The sequence below is a fragment of the Triturus cristatus genome, chromosome 7, assembly GCF_964204655.1.
Source record: "Triturus cristatus chromosome 7, aTriCri1.1, whole genome shotgun sequence".
NCBI lineage: Eukaryota > Metazoa > Chordata > Amphibia > Caudata > Salamandridae > Triturus > Triturus cristatus.
In genome coordinates, this window is record NC_140590.1 from 1,477,390,281 (window position 1) to 1,477,410,620 (window position 20,340).

The 20,340-nt window shown below is 41.4% G+C and overlaps 1 protein-coding gene across 1 annotated transcript in view; it reads right to left on the reverse strand.

Annotated features, from left to right (window-relative positions):
* Positions 1-20,340, reverse strand: part of LOC146812208 (uncharacterized) — a 381,145-nt gene that overhangs the window by 114,151 nt on the left and 246,654 nt on the right. The window contains exon 5 of the mRNA XM_085619240.1: positions 7,220-7,357. Within this exon, the coding sequence (XP_085475366.1) occupies positions 7,220-7,357 (138 nt within the window). The remainder of the gene's footprint in view (positions 1-7,219; positions 7,358-20,340) is intronic.

Below are 20,340 nucleotides of genomic sequence, written 5' to 3' on the forward strand. Positions count from 1 at the left end.
TCATGCGTTGTCCTTATTTGGCTGGTCCCCGGCCAGTAACTCCAGAACCGCTTACATTCCAAAGCAAATGTAGCTGGGTCAGGTTTCACAGTCCCAAAGGCTGGACGAGGTCTTTGCCATTGTGGGTGTCTGAGAGGCGACGGCCCTGTGAAATTCCCGATCTTGAGCCCCAGCAGTTAAACCTTCTATCCCGAGTATCCGGCAAATCTCTTTAAAGGAGCATAGCTGGTATGACTTGTCCTCGAGGTGAAAGATGAGACAAAAAGCATGACCCCCCAAGAGTAGGAGATCCCAAGGTTCTGCTGGTAGGAGGAAACTGGACGGAAGTCCCGCCTTTTCTGAAAGGCTAGCATGGCCAGGTCTTGATAGAGCATTGGTATGTGTCCCTTAAAAGTTAGTGGATGTTTCTCACAGGCCTTTCACAAAATCTTTTATTTCGGCTGGAAATCATCGAGCCAAGCCAATATGTTCCCAGGTGGGGCCAATGCAGGACTCGGCAGACCGACCCGGCATGCTCTAATAATAATAATAACGGCATTTATAAAAGCGTAAACAGCTACCTCAAGCAGAGGTGTCCCGGCACTGAAGCAAGACAGAAGTGCAAGCAACCGAGAATGCAAAAGCTAACCTAGTCCTTCAGTTCTAGGGTAAAAAGCCATGTTTTCAGCGCTTTCCGGAAAAATGGCTCAGATTCAATCTGCCGCAAAAAGTTAGGCAAAGCATTCCATTGCTTAGTAGCCGCAACCATAAATGATCTCCCACCAATCCGGGCTTCTTAAACCTCGGAACGCATAATAGGTTTAAGGAAGTAGATCTCAGGAGCCTATTCTGTTTATAGCTACATAAGCTTTGTTTCAAATAGCTCGGGCATTTGCCATGTAAGGAACAGAAAGCAAATGTCAGGGCCTTAAATTCAAGTCTCCTAGCCACGGGCAGCCAGTGGAGTAGCTTAATATGCGGTAAGGTACTCGCCTAATCATTCTCGCAGCCGCATTTTGGACCATTTGCAGTCTTTTAATCAAATGTGCAGGTAAACCTACATATAGACTGTTCGCGTAGTCCAATCTGGCCGTCACCGTGGCATATATGACCACACGGCGACAGTCAATTTTAATCTCTAGTTCTAATGAGGCTTCCAGAATAAAGAGGAAACGATCCCTAAGATAGATGGACAGGTCAGTACCGTAGAGGATGGCACACCCTTAATTTGAATGTTGTCCTCCAAGTGGGCCTGTAAGTTTATCTGCTCTTTCCGCAGGTGTATCACCTCCTGCTGCAGGTGCGCCACTTCTTCATCGCAAGTGTGTTCCTGGTCCTCGATCACTGAGGGCCTCTCTCTGATGGAATGCACATTGCTTCTGATCTCCTTAATGTCACTAGAGAGCTCACATTTGAGGGCCTGTAGGTCTTCGCGCAGAAAGGAGAAAAGGTCCTCCAAAAAGGAGCAGATGACAGGCTCCTCCCCTCTCCAAGTCCTGTGGCTGGCTCATCTGCCATTCCCTAGCCGGAGTGACGGAGGGCCTGGTCAGCATATCTTTGAGGGACCGTTCCTTCTTCGCTCGAGCTGATGTCATACCCTGAGAACCTATCCGCCCCCCCACTCTCCACTCCATGACACCTGCTGTCCATCTCCTGGAGGTGGGTATCCGGCAAGCTATACAGGGGGTCTATAAATATACTCTGAGTGGAATAGGACTCCTGATCAGCACTGTCCATGCCCGGTGCCGCAGAGGCCCCCGCTCCATCCTAAACCTAGGACTTCTTGTTTGGTGCGGGAGGTGATGGTCCCGCCACCTCACTCCCCCACGCTGCAGGGGTCCGCTCGCTATTGAGACGAGCTACAGCCCCCCATGGCTACCGGTATAAGCAGGCTTTTTGAAGATCTCTCAGCCACAGTGATGGCCCAGGCCACAGCTGGGGTGGACGCCGCAGCCTAAGGGTCAAGCCAAATGACCACCATCGGGAGCAGGGTCATGTAACAAGGCAAGACGCCGTGCCTGACAGGAAGACCCTCACACAGTTCACTACTTGGCCGTTGCTGTTTGGTTGCCAGGTGGTCACACCCCTCCACCTCAGATGGTCCTCACAGGGGAAGAAGGAGTCACTGTCCCAGATGTTAAGCCAATGTCAACCTCAGCCCTTCGGTTCAGAAAAGTGGAAAGCGTCTATCTCTTATTGTGTGACAGTTCATACGGGAAAAACCCCACAGCCTACCTCTGGCAGGCCAGGGACGCAGCTCAGTCCATGAGTCCCCCCGCCCCCTCACAGCATCTAATCTCAGTCTCCACTGGCTGCAGCAGCTCCAAATCGCCGGGTCGCTCAGGCGCCAGGTCACCCCACTGCAGGCACTCCTGCTTGGCTCAGCTACTTTCTGCGGGGCTCCTCCTGAGGTCAGCTCCCCCTGCATGTCATGGGCCTCAATAGCAGCTCCCGGGATGCCTCAGGACCTCACTGTGCCTAGGGCCCTCATCAGGGTCCCCCGTCGATGTCACAAACTGCTCTTGCCAGTGACCACCGCTGACCACTACTCACAGGCCAGTCCCGCACCGCTGGTGGGGACGTTCGCCCGGCAGCGGCCAACTTTTGTAGCCTGGGACCGAGCTGGTAGTCGAGAACCGGGCCTCTCCAGGGACAAGAAGCACCCCTGCTGCAGTCACCCTCAGGGCCGGCACCGCTAACCACCTCTCTTGTGCACTGGATGCCTTGAAGGTCACCCGGCCGCAGGCGGCCCCTCAGAGCAGCCCGCACCATGAGCCAGCGTCCTAGGCTGCGGCCACCATCTTGCTTCACCAGCCACTTCCACTCTCTTCCCCGTGGATCTCAGATGTCGGTGTTGGGCAGAGGAAGACAGCCCCCTGCTCCATGCCCTGTTCTCAGCTTATCCCTGGGAGCTATTCAGTGGTCCTGCTGGGCTGATTCAAGCAGTAGAGTAGGCCAGGGCAGGCGGCAGGGCTGAGGAGATGGGAGAAGCATGTCTTATTCACCTGCCATCTTGGCCACGCCCCTAGGAAATTCAGTTTTAGAACCCTATCTAGACTTTGATGGATGGAGGGCAATTGTTGGGATGGCATAAAATATTGCCCCCACCATCCCGATTGGTCCTCAACCAGCCAAATTTAGAGTTGTCTGCCAGTCTGGCAGACAACTCTTCATGTCACTGTTGTAAAAGTTTAACAGACTGCTCTGGGAAACTTGACAGCTGCTCGTCAAACTTCTACACTGTTTTTCCCTTTTCAAACAGGAGTTTGTTTTTGATAAATGAAAAACTAGCGGCGCCCAAACCATGGGAGCTTTCTTCCATGGTGAAAAGGTCATTTTTTTTTAACACTCCCTAACCTGACTGTGTTTGACAGCATAAAACAAGCAATCTGATTGTCCACTCTAAATTGGGCGGGCAGTCGGTTGGCTAACCTCGGATGCACAAATACTCTGTCTGGCCATTGGAGGAGTATGTTGGTTAAGTAGCTGGATTAGGCTCTATAGTTAGCATACCAAACATTGGAAATGCATCAATTGAATTCTACTTCTTAACCCTTGAGGTAAGACATTTTCAGTGAAATGAATCAGGATAGTTTTGATCTTGCTTTTTTCACAAAGTGTCCCACAATACTTGAATATTCCTTGAAAATTAAATGGATGGAGATCTGAGAACAATGCAGCATAATCAACATGTAATCTTATCTTGGAGACACGTTATATACCACAGGTATCACTTATATCCTCCTGAATGTGGAAACGAGCATGAAAGAGGCAACAAGAAGATTGTTAACAGGGAGGAAGTGCAAGGGGCAGTAATGGGCAAATCACTGCTCAAATGTATGACAGTAACAAGAAGCACAGCTATTGTTTATCTCTGTTTATGCTAGTTATGCACAGAACTCCATCGGTTGAACTAGAAACTTAGGGCCTGAGTTAGAGGTTGGCTTGTGGGTACTCCACCAATAAAATGAAGGATATCCCATCCACCTTATAATGCGTGCAATACCCCATCCCCCTTATAACAAGTGCACTAGGAAAACATTTACTTGTAAAAAGGTGGTCAGAATAACCATACTTTTGTGATTATCTATCTGATGAACTCTAAAATAGACCCTTAATGTTTATGTTCTCTATAAGGGAGACCGCTGACATATATTTTGTGCTGAGGGAGGGGGCCAGGACTTCAAGCCCCAGTGGGCATCGTGGCTCTCACGCACACCGCTAACGGCGGCACCTTTGCACCAAGAGGCGCTTATGGCCAGCCCAGGTCTCCAACAGCATTTGACGCATGGTGACGTGCCTGGGCCGCTCCCAGACCAAGGGGGGACCCATCTGCTCCCAACCGTGGCCGACTGTGGCTGGGCCGGGCTTACCCTCTTGGCTTCATGCTAGCGGATATTACGGCAGGAGTGGTCGGAATTCTTTGAACATCGGCAAGGTGCTTGGAGGACAAGTCAGTGGTCTGGGGCTGAAGGCTGACCGGAGGTCATTGATTGCAGATACAGCTTGTGAGAGTACTTTTTCACATCCCTGCCTTTCCCTGAAACCGCCTTAATCACTTTGCCTTGTGCTGCGTAGGTGGGTTTATTGAATAAGTACATCATGTGGAAGAGGAAAGGTGCTCCCTCGTGTTCCCCACAGGAGTCAAATAAGGGAACCGTTGATTCCTTTTTGGTAAAAGCAGTGGGGACAGTCACTAAATAAATAGACAACGCAGAGCAGCAGTTCTCCTTGGAAAAGACAGGGGCAGCACTATCGCTCCCGGGGGAGTGCGTGGGCCAGGAGGTTGAAAAGTTAGCATACGGTGCCTTGGGACAAGTTCAAGATAAGGAAGACTCAGGGATTTCCAACCATGGCACTAGTCTAATTGATACCACAGTTGGTCAGACCACACGGAATAGAGTTATTATGACCACTACTCATGGTGCGGATTTAAGTGGCCCACCTTCTCAGAAGAAACAACGGAAAGTAGATAAGATAACAATTCTGGCGGAGAAAGGAGATGACACCATAGGCTTAGACACTAAGGTCATCAAGGAATTATCCATAATATATGCATTCAGGAAACATAGGAGCCAGCTAATAACATTTTCCTAGAAGGTTCTAAAACCTTTTCTGCCCAGCATTAAGGTCAAATGCAGGCAGAGTAAGGGGGGGAGTGTTTAGAGATCTCAGGATTCAGGATTCACGGTGGGTGGAAGACCCTGTTGTGGAACTCGGATGCTGTATAAGGTCTCACATTCACGAGTAATACTTACTGATTACACTCACATGGATCGGCTAGCCTGGTGGAATTAAGTCGACGGCTGGAGCAAACTCAGGGGGAAGGCCTGTCATGGTCTCAACTAATTTTAGCCTGAGACATTAATTGCCACCTGTGTCCCAATATAAGGGTGACTCATTGTGACTGGTCGACCTGCATACCACATATGGAACATACTAAGGAAGGGCGGTATTTGAGTTTCCTCCTAAACACCTATAGTCTAACTCACACCTTTGACCTGATTGCAACTCAACCTGATTCAGTTGTGCTCCCGACTTATAAAAGGTAGAGGCTGCTCATCATTTATTGATTTTATATTTGTGTCTCTTACATTGAGGAAGTTTATATCCTTTTTTAATATCATCCATAGTGTATTTAGTGACCATAACTCGACGACCATGTCACTTATTGCCTTTTTATGGAAACGATGGACCTGTCCCCTATTTTAACTAAATCCTATATAATGGAAATTGGGAAGAAGTGCAGGAAGCATAACACATACACGGTAGACACACACAGTTTAGGGAAAGTACCAGCCTTCTTATATCTGGTTATTTTATTTGATGAGAAATTGAGACATTGAGTTTTAAACACCTACTAGAGGAGAATGCTACCAGAGCAATTGCAAACTTTGCTCATAGATTAGGCAACTGGTCAACTGGGACAATTTTAAATTTATACAACTCCGTCTGTAGTTCAAACGTTTTATATGGTAGCATGGTATGGGGATATAAGGTGGATAACAAATTAAAAACTGAAGAAAACAGATATTTTGGGCACTTGCTGAAAGTCCCTCATAGTTTCCCTGCATACTCTGTACATGAAGAATTGGGGTCCAAATACATCTCTGATATGGTGGCAGTGAAACCCCTAATGTGTTGGGTGAAGATCTGGTCCAACAAAGAGGTAAGCTTTAATAGGATGATAATCCAGGACTGTCGCTCCTTCGACTATGCGTTAAAAATACGGTGGCTAAAATATGTAAAGGACACCCTCACCGCGTTAGAATGAGAAGATATGTTCACCAATCATGATAAGGTGGGATCACAGGAAAAGCGCTTTTCCTTAAAGATCTGTCTTTTAAACATGTCACTGCTTAGGATAGGGAGCTTAAAAAATCCACGATCCGAGATCACATTTTAGTAAAGTCAGTGCAGTGCATGGAACCCTGTTTATCTCTTATAACAAGCCCATGTGATAGAATTTTAATTACACGTCTCAGATTGAACTTATTCCATCACTTATTGGCTGTACCCCGCTGGCTTCATGGCACACGCAGAAAACAGAGGACCCTGTGGCTGCGACAATAGGTCTCCACAGAATACCTTACATTTTGTCTTCCTCTGTCCTCACTACTCACACCCGAGAAGAGTGTTCCTTAACGGGCTTTTAAGAAAGCCTAGATTCAGGCAGGCACATGTTGCCCTATTGTTTTTACAACTTTCATCAGTTGTTTTTTCACTTTTTTGTGTTTCTAACTTTTTAAGATCTGATTTAAAGATAAGAACCACTAGAGGTGTTTGAAGTATACAAGAGTTTCTGTCGATTTTGCACTGTCTGAGGTTGCTATAAAAGTTGTGAATTGTGAGTCACTTTTTAGGATCAGGTCCAGTTTTTACATGTTAAACTGTGGTCAATTTAGGATTTTAATGATCATACTTTTATATCTGAAATAAAGGCTGCTGGAAGCATCATGAATTTTAAAGACAAAAGGGGACAACCATATTTTATGGATCTCATGCTGTCTTAATGGGGACTTGGTTGTTTTAGCAAATATGTTTACATTTCATGTATGTGTAGCTCAAATTGTCTCCTCTATGGTCATATTTATGTATGCTGACTAAAGATTATCATTATTATTATAAGGAATACATTAATGGTGTTATATTTACAACAAAATCACAATTCTGTGTTACTTTTCAAAAACTGTTACTGGGCATGAGTGCACTTTGCAATATATTCAGAAAAATAACTTACGTCTGCCCTAAACATTTGAGTTGATGTTGATCCACTCTTTGAGTTTGGACTGTAGGTGAATTAAGCTTGCATTGTCCATTTTCTGCATAGGTTGTCAGAGTTACTGTAGCATTTGAATCACCACCAAAAGAACACACACTGTCAGAAACAAATGAATTAACTATATCAATTTCAGGGAAAATCAGCTTTTAATTTTGTGTCAGTATTTAACTGTTCCAACATTTTTTTGAGGCATTTCTGATTATAAACATTAAGAAATTATTTTCTGCATTGGTTTCAGAGTGGGGTGGATGTCGGAATTTCTATGATCATACCTGTTCCATCTAGTAACAGAGAGACAAACATGGAGACATTTTTAGTTTCTATGCAAACAAGCCTTTTGTACCTTATAAGTGTTTAGACATGCAGCACATTATTCTGGGTGATGTGCTGCCAGGGATTGAAGAACAATACAATTACTACGCACTAGGTCATACAGTCTAATTTATAAATACATGCTTGCCTCAGAAAACATTTATGGACAAATTCCAAGAATTTTTTAAGGCACAGACAGAAAGACAAGTGCCTCTATGCAAGTCAACATCACTGTAACATTCTGTGTGGACTGCAACACTAAAGTATTGAACAGCCTGAAGAATCAGTGCCAGGGGCACTTAGAAACATACTAGATGGTGAAGTAGTAAAACTCAAGGAATGAGAAAATAGAAAATGGAAAAATAGCACAGCTCAAAATAATTGATTTCCAATGAACAATATGTACACACCTATAACTCCATAGACCTTCCGTTGAAGAGCACTGATTTTACACTTATTTGTATCCAAAATAGCTATTTTCCTGATGTGCCCAACTTAAATGTTCAGTCCAATACATTTCAGTAGAAAGCAAAATGTGATCAGCATACTGACGCCAAACACACTCATTGCTACTTTGACAGGTTGAGTTTTTTTATCAAGAACATCTATCCGCCTCTTTACTCTGGCTTGAAACTGAAGCCAGAAACATTACACAAAATATTTGAATAAACATTTGAGAAACATTATCATTGGACCTGGCTTACAACATGATACCAGAGGAAAGAAAACGACAGACATGCTATGGCATCACACAGATTGTACAGAAACATATTTCCTGCCTTACAACATGCACAGGGCCATTTGAATTATGTGGAAAGGGAGGGTCAAATTATGTGGCAAGAAAAAATGCACATTATTTGGTATAATGCACATTTTGTGATAGCATGATGCATTATTTTATTTGTATTGGTTACAAACTCACTGTGAAAAGGTTTTCACCCACATTAGACCCTGTTCAGCACCCACATACAGCAATTAACAACTAAAAGGTGACCAGTCGGTCTTTGCCAAGGGCCTCCCACTGCATGACAACACATGTCATCATGCTTTAGTAAAGTTTGATCCTATCTGGAGAAGCAAGCATTTTTTGTGAAAATCTGCAAATTAGGAAGCAGATAATGGATTATGTGGCAAATCCATTATCTATCCAGAAAACACCAAAGCCACAAAATCTCATAATTCTGATTGATGACGATACTACAAGTTACGGTAAAGTTACAGAGACTTAAAAGAGACTGATAGGAATAATAACACGTATTATTATTATCATCAGCGTCAATTGCATTGTTGTTGAAACTTCCAGTAAAGTATTCACACCATGCAATTGACAATGGGAGACGGTTTCATAATCCATAGTACAGGGGGAGTCCACAAAATGAGTTTGCGCTGCAGGAATCTGTGAAGTTTTACACATTATCCTGGCTGTTGTTTGCTAAAATAAAACATGCAATCAGTGTAGCATAAATAATCTGGGCCTATGGAGTAATGAAGGACCACATTATGTTGCAGTATTTACTGATTAACTGTTTTGTAGTTTCTTTATATGGCACTCTGCTGCTTCTTGTGAAAGTGTTTTTTTAATTATGCATCAAGGAATAGCTAATTATGTGACACAAGATGCCAATAAAGACAAATTCACCATATTCTCTGGCAACAACAGTAGCCCCATGCATAATCTGTTATAATGTTCACTGTGCAAGCTTATTTCCACATAAATCCCAATTCTTGACCTACCCATGTCTTGTGTAATTGCTTGTTTTTCGCACAGTTATGTTGACTGTCTCTCAGGAGGGATGGTTTGAGCAGAAAAGCCACACGTCAACAACAACCACACGGGAAGGGTGTGTAAGATAACTTCTGATTTAGTGTTGGCTTTTCATTTCTCGGGTGCAGTCTCTTGCACGCTAGAAGCTCTGTATTGCTCTTCTTGTAGTTTTTGTTATAACTTTATAGCCCCTGTTCGGTGTATTCTGAGAGTTTGTTTTTTCAGTCTATTCAATTGCATGCAATGTAGCTACATTGTGTGATTTCTTCCTTTCACCACAAGGTGTTGACGTGGTATAGTATTTTGAAGACCGTGACCACAGGCTACGCATATTTCCATAATCAAGGGCCTCATTTACAGGCCCCATGCGCTGCTGGCATGTCACTTTTTCCCATATTAAAAGTGATGCATCGGTGGTGCAAGGGGCTTGCAAATATGCCATTAAGGGCCTCATTTATGAAAAATGACGCGTCGCTGCGTGAAAACCGTGTTGCGTCACTTTTCATTGCGCCTTCCTTGCGACACCAATGATGCATCATATTTACAGTATTACGCATCATGTCGCAAGGAGTTACAGATGCGTCAGTATGTCTGACGTATCTATAGGCACAAAAATGACATATTGCTGGAGTGTGTCACAAAAGTGACGCAACTCCAGCAATGTGTCATTACACATGGGCAAGTCCCATGTTGATAGTGCCTGTGTCAGTCTTACGCCTGAGGCAGGCGTAAGATATTGACGCATTAGCATCCAAGAAATGGCGCAGTGAAATTTTATAGATTTCACTGCGTCACATCTACGACCCTTTCTTGCATCAAAACGCCCCCCCCCCTGCATACATTATAACAGGCGCAGGTATAATGTGGCGCAGGGGCTTACAAAGTGACGCATCTACCTAGATGCATCACTTTGAAAATATGACGCAACAAGGCACATTTTTTGTGCCACTGGTGTGTCACAAAAAGTGACGCACTGGTGACGCAAAAGTGACGCAAGGGCTCATAAATAAGCCCCTAAGTGTCTGAAAACGAGTGTGAAAGAAAACAACTATGGCACAAATATACAGTCTGACTGAGAGAGTCAGTGTGAGATAGAAATTAAATGGTTCTAGCCAGTATAACAGTCGAGGTGGCTTAACATTGTGTGGGTCAGTGCAAATTACTTTAATGTTTCATGCAGAAAAAATGTATATGAATGTATGTAATGTAACTAGTGCTCAAGTAAAGAGCTCACTGAGCAGCAGAGAAACGCGTTGCAGCAGCTCCGATTAGAGCACAACAGCTAGTCTTTTCCGGCTATGGGTGACAAGGAAATTAAAGGGGGCAGAATTAAAGGCGCATAAAGGCACAAGGATTGTTAAAGGGGCAGGCACCGGACATTTAGAGGAGTTAGACAATCACCAGCAGGAAAAAAAGGCATGCAGCAAAACGGGAGGGATTTGGGGGATGGGGAAATCCTCTCACTTTAATGTATGAGAAATAAAATTACCTTGTGTCTGGCATTTGAGCTCAGTCTTTGAATACAGAGTTAATGTGAGGACATAACAAGAATTGCAGCCCTGCTTACATAAACAGCAGTTGGAGCACAGGCAAACATTAACACAAGTTCAAAACATCAATAGGGTCAGATGCTCTTGGAGAAAGGGAAAATCAGTCTCTGAACAGATGCTACAATGAGACCAGTGGAAGGGTACAAGTACTGGGGTATTGCTCCGTGGATTTAAATGGAGGGGCAAATAGGCAAGACTGACCACTGGCAAGTAAGGATTTTTAAGGGACTCTGAATCAAGCAAATGAAAAGCAGTAAGCCCACAAAGAAGTATATACTAAAGTATATGAAGTATATACTAAAGTATATACAAGAGGTCTTGAAAGCTCAACCTAAAAATAGTGTCACACACTAAAAATACAACTTTTAAAAAAAAATATATATATTAATTTGCATTCCTACGTCAGTCCTCCAATATTCACTAAGCCACCTAGAGCACAATTCATGGGTTAGAAACTCTTTTAAAACTCAATGTTTATCTTAGAGTGAAATGTATTATCTATCACTGCTATTGGAGCAGTGTGTTAGAAGTAGAGTTTGTAACTCTTACTCCAAATCTTAATAAGGCCTGGAAATTAAAGTATCTTCCTATGCAGTTCATATTTTGGTGCAATTTTTAAGTTCAAAATATGTTATTAAAATTGTACAATGAAGAGCAGGACACAGATTATTTGAGAACCAAAGACATTCATTTCTGTATAATGGAAAACATTGTGATAATGACCAAGTAAAGAAATTATGAGGGAATTGGACACAATGAAGAGGAAAAACAGGTTAAACAGCATTACTAATTTGACCATCAATAGGTGATTACGAAGATAAAGCATGACAAAATAAACAAATATATTTGTTGATGCAATAAACATTTTCTAATTTGTATAGATGTATTTTAAATCTTTAGATCTATAAATGAAAGAACAATACTTTATCTGAAATTGGAATGATTTTAAAATTAGGTCCATTATTTTCATTCCAAAAAGGAGCAATACATTTATCATAGGCATTCTTAAGAGATAGTTTACTTCCAACATTTAAGAGACTCTATTAGCTTCACTTTTATCATTTTATTGGTGATGCATACTAAACCATGAAACAAAAGGAGGTTGATTTGTGAGGTGCAGGCTGGGAATTAGTTGAAGTTTTCCTAAACCACAAATGACCATGACTTACCAAAAAAGTTGAACGTTTTAGTTGAAAAGGAGCCAGATTAATAACTACTTTCATTTTTTTGCATTAGAGTTTGATTATAGAAATATACGTTCTTGTTTTGGCAAACCAAATATTAAATTAGACAATTAATTTTCCTGAAAAACTGAAGTGAAACAGGAAAAATATGAAGTAAATATGTAATTTTGGTAGAAACTTCAAATAAAGTCTTTAAACATCAAGATTTACTTGGAGACAATCTAGACATATGATGCTCTTTGCCTGTAAGAATAGGATTACATTTGAATGAAATAGATTCTGAATTGCCGTTTTCACATCTATTGCCTGAATATTAATTAGATGAACTAAACCTGAAAATGCTTGTAGGAAGTAGCACTTAGGGAAAGTATTTCTCATGAGGTATTAAAAATATACATTTGTTTTATTTAATATGTAGCAAAGAAAATGCATAATTTCCTGGAATTAAATTCAGTACACAAGCAACTAATGTTAGCAGACTGGTGAGAAATAAAATATCATCTGTCTATGGTAATAATTTATTTTGGGTGATACCTATGTTAATCCCTTGAAACTCATCAGTAAAACAGAAAATAAAGTACTAATTTCTACTCCACCAAATGTAAAAATAACAAAGTTAAAAGTGAGCAACCTTATGTTGTACAAAGATTTAATCTAAACGAGCATGGTTCTTTAACATTGGCAAGAATCAAAGCATTCTGTATGCATTTAGGCACAGCGCTAAAACTTAGACTAACATTACATTTACTCATAAAATTGACAGATGTCCCATGAAGTATTGTATTTAAAAACGAATTCTTTAATATTTGAGGAGTAATTATCTATCAGAAAACCATACTGTTCTTTAAAAATTATTAAAAGGAACACCTTTGCCAATCAACCTATCAATATTTAACATGCACTTTATTGTCAATAGTAATTAGGGATTTATTTTCCCTAAAGTTTGTAATATTGTTTTCCTTTGCCAATTTGGGATTGAGAATGATCAGGGCTTCTTTGAAAGAACCACAAACTTCCTCTTACAATATGAATTGATTGTAATATATTTCAAAATGGGAGACTAAGGTTAGAAAATAATCAGTGAGAATTGCAGTGTATTATAAATGAGATAGCTATTTGGCAAATGTAAATTTGAAAGACAGTTATCAAACACATAAGTGATGGATTTTAGAATCAATATATATTGAGAAATAAAAGTTTTGAAACTTTTCAATAATTCTCCTGGGACAGGAGACCAAATCACTATTTCTATTTCTTATAAATAGAATTATATATATCTGTGTAAGCAAACAATCAGATCTGCTGACCCCCACACCATTTGCCTTACCAATGTGGTGGAACTTTACTTAAAATTTTATTTTTGCAATGAAAATAAAAAACTGCAATCACTAAAGAAATATGTAACCTTTCTATCCATTCATGGTTGTTCTTCAACTATTGAATTCTAGTATTAAAAGTTTTGCTATGACTAGCCATCACCATTTACTGCTCTTGAATTAACTTTAATCACTCAGCACTTTATCAATAGTAATTTGTGGCCTGATGCATGTACTTTCTGGATGCATAATAGTAATTTTGTGTCCAGAAAGATTTCCTATACACCGACCAACATTCAGTAGTTTGAAAATAAATGATTCACAATGAGTGGCAATTTCAGCGTACCTTATTAATATTCATGAGGTAGATTGAAAATTGTTACTCACTTCAATTAGAGGCCATCACAGGATGGTGACTGGGAGACAAATTTACTAACATTTCGTGTTGTGGTTGCACCACTTTTGTGGCTCAGCCTCAATGCAAAATCTTGTAGATATTCACGAAGCCACACAGGTGGGGATTTGCTCTTCAATGTGGGAGGCATTCCATGGGTGGAGCATGGGTGTGTCCCTTGTATCCATCCATGGATTTTATGTAATCCTAGATTTTCAAAGGTGTGTAAATCTGTGGTTGATTTAAATCACTAAGCCTCCCAGAGGATGGCATTTTGAGGAGAATGTTTTGTTTCTCCTTGTTATTTCTTCATTCTATGTGTGATGCATTGTGCTACATTCTGCAGCACATATAGAAAGAGAAAATGCCTCCAGGGATTGTTTTCATGAAGGAAGGTATTCCTTCCTAAACAAAAACAATTATTCTTGTAATGCAGGCAACCTTGCACCTTGGTGAAGGGTGCCTGTTTTGACACTAGGTGTCCTGTAGTGCACCAGTGCTATGAGAGAGCAACAGTGTGCCACATATTAGTAGATATGACATTTCTGCTCTCTCTCTTTTCTCTAATGCAATGCCTTGCTGCACTGCATTGTGTGAAAGGTTAGTAACCCAAGGAGACTCCCATTCTTGCTTCTCAAGAAAGAAAACTTTTCTTTAAATGCAGTCTTTTTCCCATAAAAAAAAAAGAATCACAAAAAGAAAGTTAGCATTTTTTAAAGGTGGTTTAAGAATTGTTAATAGTTCCTCGGACCACTGCCTATTCCCAAAGAATCTTTTTCCTAAGATTCACAAAGGACAAGGGATCCCAAGTGTACCTCATACCTTTGGTGAATTTATTACCAACACAACATGGGAGTCAGTTTTGTGACAGGATTCAGTAAAAATGTACTGGCTCCTAAAATGGGATAATGTATAGTCAAACCTATTTGCAGTTGCAAACACACCCATTTTGCAAATCACAGCATTTGCATCTACAAAATAATTTAGGATGGAGGTTCATGGACTCTTATTGAATAAAATATCCAACTTTAGAATCTCTCATAACAATCCCTTCAGGAACACTTCGAAAAAGGACAAACATTAAGAATTCACCATTCCAGGAGCTATGCGATCAGTCCCCAGACATAAAAACTAATTAATTAATCAGCCATTCTCAGTACTGTGAAACTTAACAAACTAATAAGTCTTAACTCAACGGTATATCTAACTGATGCTCCAAATTTAGTCAAGCTTGTAGCTCTCTGTTTAGATTTTCCTCGTCAATAGGCAACTGTTGAAATGGGGGTCTCTAGTTGGCTGAGGTAGGTACCTTTGTCCAAATAGGGACCATTGCTTCTAGTCAGGGTAAGGGCGATACACACTTTAGATAAACTCTGCTCACCCCCCTGGGTAGCTTTGCACAAACAGGCAGGCTAATCCCAAAGGCAATGTGTAAGATATTTGCACTCAAAACACACAGCAATACAGTAATAACACCACAAATGGACACCACACCAGTTTAGGAAAAATAAAGCATCTTTATCTAAACTCAACAAGACAAAAATGCCAAAAATCCAACATACAGCTAATAAGATATGACTTCAGAACAGTTATTGCAAAAATAAAGCTTGTAGAAAAGAAAAAGCTCCACCTGGGTCTATTGCAATGTTGTGACAGCAATAGTTCCAAAGTACAGCGCTGACCACGAGGAGTGCGGCGATGGGCACGGAGTCACGGGGCAGGTGAGGCATTGTGTCTTCGATGAGGCGACGTGTCGAATCCAGGACGGTGGAAGACGGTTGCATCAGCGATGAGACGTCGGTTCCGGTGACTGTGCGAAGTCGGCGAGTTTGTGGAGTCCCCCTCAGTGGTTATCGGCGTCGCAATAACAGGATGCAGGCACTCTTGGTGACTGAGTCGGTGCGAGTGCTGGCATCAGGAATACCGATAACTGCAGGCATTGGCAGACATTGATGGGCGACTAAGTTGCGGTGCAGGTCGGGCGGTGCGTCATGCACTTCATGAGTGATGCCCCTGGCCTCGATGCAGGTCGCGGCATCACAGCGGCATTGCTGACGGTGTCAGAGACATGCTTTCTTGCTTCTCTTAGGATTCTTCCAGCTCCCAACAGCAGGAACAACCTTCAGAGCCCCAAAACTGGAATAGACACCTCTTGGCAGGTCGAAACTCTCAGCAATTGAGCTCCAGGGAGCTGGGAGTGAGGTCTTTGTGTCCCTGAGACTTCAGAGCAGGAGGCCAGCACACTTCAGGCCTTCAGAGATTCTTCTTCAAGCAGGTTCACAGCAAAGTTCCAGTCTTTGTCCTTTCCTTGGCAGAAACAGCAATTGCAGGCCAACCTCACACAGCACACAGCAAAAAGGGGCAGTACTCCTCCTCGTAGTTCTTCAACTCATCTCCTTGGCAAAGGTTCCTCTTGAGTCCAGAAGTGATCTAAATTTCTGGGATTTAAGGTCTACTACTGATACACCAGTGTGTCTTTGTTCTCTTTGTACAAGGGTCTCTGAGCCAAGTCCAAACCAGTTTTTTCTTCACTGGTGCAATTTGACCAGAAGGAGTGGAGACAGCATTGTGCAAGGGAGCCAGGCCCTAATCAGTTCAGCTCGAAATCACCCATACAGGGCCAGGCACACCTCAACCCCTCATTGGCTGTCTACAGTGAATGCACATCTCCAGCCACTGTCACTCCAAACCAGACAGTCAATCCACAAACAGGCAGAGTCGCACAGAATTGTTTAAAAAAGAAAATACCTACTTTCTAAAAGTGGCACTTTCAAACACTTAATTTAAAAACCATCTTTACTAAAAGATGTGTTATTAAATTCTGAGTTCATAGAGCCTAAACTTTATTTTTCTATCTTGTCCCAATGGGAAGTTATACTTGTAAGATGTTGCAAAGTATCTCCCATTCTATCCTATGGTACAGACAGCCTTTCAATAGTGAAAAACAAAATTGACAGTATTTCACTATCAGGACATGTCACGCTCACCATTACATGTCTTACTGTTCACATACATTGTGCACTGCTCGAGGGTGTACCTTGGGCCTACCATAGGGGTGCCTTACATGTAAGTAAATTGAAGCTTAGGGCCTGGCAAGTGGGTGCACTTGCTAGATTGACATGGTAGTATAAAACTGCGCGCAGACACTTCAGTGTCAGGTCTGAGATACCTTTTTCAGGGGTAATCATGTAGGTGGCACAATCAGTGCTGCAGGCCCACTAGAAACATTTGATTTACAGGCCCTGGCACACTCAGTGCACTTTACTAGGTACTTACCAGTAAATAAAATCTGACAATCAGGGAAACACCAATTCATAAACACATTTTACATGGAGAGCATATGTACTTTAGAACTGATTAGCAGTGGTAAAGTGCCAAGAGTCATGAAGCCAACAACAAAAAGTCAGGTAAACATAGGAGGAAGAAGCAAAATGTTTGGGGATAGTCCTGCAAAAAGGTATAAGTCCAAAATCAAGAAACCCTTTCTGCCCCTACTGCAAATCTATAGAATGAAACGTCTCCCAGTATTGACTTGCAGTGCAGCAATTTGGGTATACTATAACTGCAAGGTGATACAGCAGGAAGAGGACAGATTTTGTAGAAGATTATTGGGCCCGGGTATAAATAGTGCATCCTTTTTTTTTCATGAAGAACTGGGATTGGTTTATGTGGAGGATCAAGTTAAATTGGCCCCATTGTTAGTTTGGATCTCAGTATGGTGTGACAAGAAACTGAATTTTAACAAGAGTGTGATTGAAGATTGTCTCAGGTGTATGTAGGGCCACAAGATACTGTGGTTAAATTATATTAAAATGATTGATCGCTCCCTAGACAGTATAGACCTTTTATATAGGTCACAGTTTCTTTAAAAAGAAGATCGAAGCCTTCTTAGGGAACAATTTTCAAACCAATGGAAGGATGAAAGGGAAGCCAGGGCGCTGGAGAAATACACTAATAGATCCTTTTTGCTCCTGAAAACTGTAACCGGCTCAAACCATACCTTACAGCTATTAGACATTCATGGGACAGATCATTGCTTACAAAGTTTTGATTTGTCACTGTAATGGTTTCTCCCCCAAACCCTGATACATCTGTTTTTATTCTGTATATGTTATGATTTTTTTCATAAAAGTACACAATACCGCTTTTAAAATCCAGCGGTTCTGTCCAGTTTCAACCTGCCTTTTTACATTTAGAGCTATTACCTGATTGTGCGGTGATGCTGGTGGTTACTGCCTATTTAAAAGGAGCTCTATATTGGAATACAATTATGTGTGAGTAATTTACAGTGATTTGATAGATTGGTTGGTTTGTTTTCTTCTAAATTGTAGCTAATGTTTATATAATGTGCGATCTGAGCACAATATGGTGGACTGTATATTGTAATGTTTTTAATGTATTTAAGTGGTTCTTATGTTTTTATATTTTATAATTATGATGCATAATCGAATAATAATGTATTATCACATATGTCTCTACAGAACAGACCCTCTTCTCCCAAGGGAAATTAAAGCTCTTCAGGGTAATTATTAATTGGGGATTTCTATGACCCAAGCTGTATAGAACAGCTAAGAGCATGAAGGTGTTCCAATTAGGATACCCCCCACCCTCTGTGCCACTTTACCAACAAAAGGGCTGAACATAATAACCTTATCTAGTTAGAATGCTCTCTCAAGGGGGTACCTAACATTAACGCCATACTCCATAACTGCATGTCCATAGTCAAACATTGGATACAGTATGTGAGCTCAATTGTCGACATATACTTGAACATTATGATAATAACTTAATTATTATATTGTGTTGCTCCATGAATTTGCATGACTAAAAAGGTAAATTGGGGTGTGAGGGTAGCTGTAATTCATAAAAAATCTCAATCTCTGCCATAAAGTGCCATATGACTCCATCTCTTCCTTGATCGTATGTCCACAGCCTCTAAATCTACCACAATCATTATTTAATTACCACCTGATGGGATATGTCCTTTTTGGAACATGACAGGGATCATTTAACTTCTTGACTTTCTATTTTCAATAGAATTCACATATTTGTAGGCAATTTTAATTTACAGTGGGGCAACCTCAACGATCCATCACAATGTTCCCCCTTCTTCTCTTCTCCGTGTAAGAATGGCACTATCCCACACTGCCACAAATCCACAAACACCAAGGGGTACCAAATATATCATCATGTTCAAGAAGGATTGCATACTAGTTGATGAACTTGTTCTAGTTGACTCATCAGATCACCACTAAATTGCATTTTTGATATCCTTCTCTTTAACGAAGAAGACTGGGAAACCCAAAAGACCATAAATGTGGGTTTCTCATATTGAGAATTAATCTAAACAAACCCATAGCACACTATTTCTCCAGCCTCCACTCTTTTCCAAAAAGGGTATTATGTGAATAATGCAACTGCCACTTTAAATTGATCCATAATCAGAATCATATATGATTTTGCCTGAAAGAATGAGAAAAGAATGAAAAGTAAAGTATCTTCTATCATTTGATTTGGAATAGAAAAGCCTTAGACTGAACGAATACACTTCAGGTTTTCAAAACTGTCACACAACGCAGCACAGCACCCAAAGTTGCTGCACTGTGGAGCATGACGGGAAGAGAGCTGGAAACCTCCATATCTACAGAGCTATGGTGCTGTTCTGCTCTCTCCTCAGCACTTGCACACAGTCAGGCTGCTGAGTGTCATATACACACCTCTGCTCATAGTGCAAATGTGTCTCTGTGAGAAACTATGTGCTGTTAAATTTTTAAAGAATATTATAGTCAAATCAAAATTCTCATCTGTAAAGTCCCAAGTCCCAAATCAAATCCTGCTTTATGGTGACCATCACCATACAAAAGATCTCTTTTTAAAAAGGTTTTCAGCACTAAACCTCTTACAATTAAATCCAAACTCAATCCCTCCAATAATTTTGAAGATCCTCTACCAACCAACTTAAAACAAGATATGTGGGCATATCTTGTGCCACACTGATACGATTGTATGAATCTCACACTCTTACAAGAAGTGCTTCTGGAACACCTAAGTTAAGTGGGATCAATGTCTACTCTTTTTATAAAAGACAACTGCAGACTTAATTGAGTCAAACAATGTCTGTCCTGTTTCTGGTCTGCATTTCCTTATCAAGATTCTTGAAAACTGTTACAATAATTAATCAAAACAGCTTGTTATGGCAAATTTCTTCTTGATTATCTCTGGTCTGGCTTTAAAGCAGGATTAACCATCTTTCAAACCACTGATGATATGTTGCACAACCTGGCTAGAGGTAATTTAAGCCTTTTGATACTCCTTAATCCATAAGCTACCGTGCTACTGACAATCAAGGAAGGGTCATGCCATCTTGAAAGGTGGGGCACTCTGGAATAGCTAGATGCCACACATTGCAGGAAACACACCACTAGGAAGGAGGGGAACCAGTAGCCATATGGCTAGTGACTGCATGGTTCCCTCGGGGCACTTTCCTGGGACATATTTGGGACCCCTGGCATCCTGCCGCTCAGATCATGCAGTAATCAAAGATAGGAACGAAGAAGA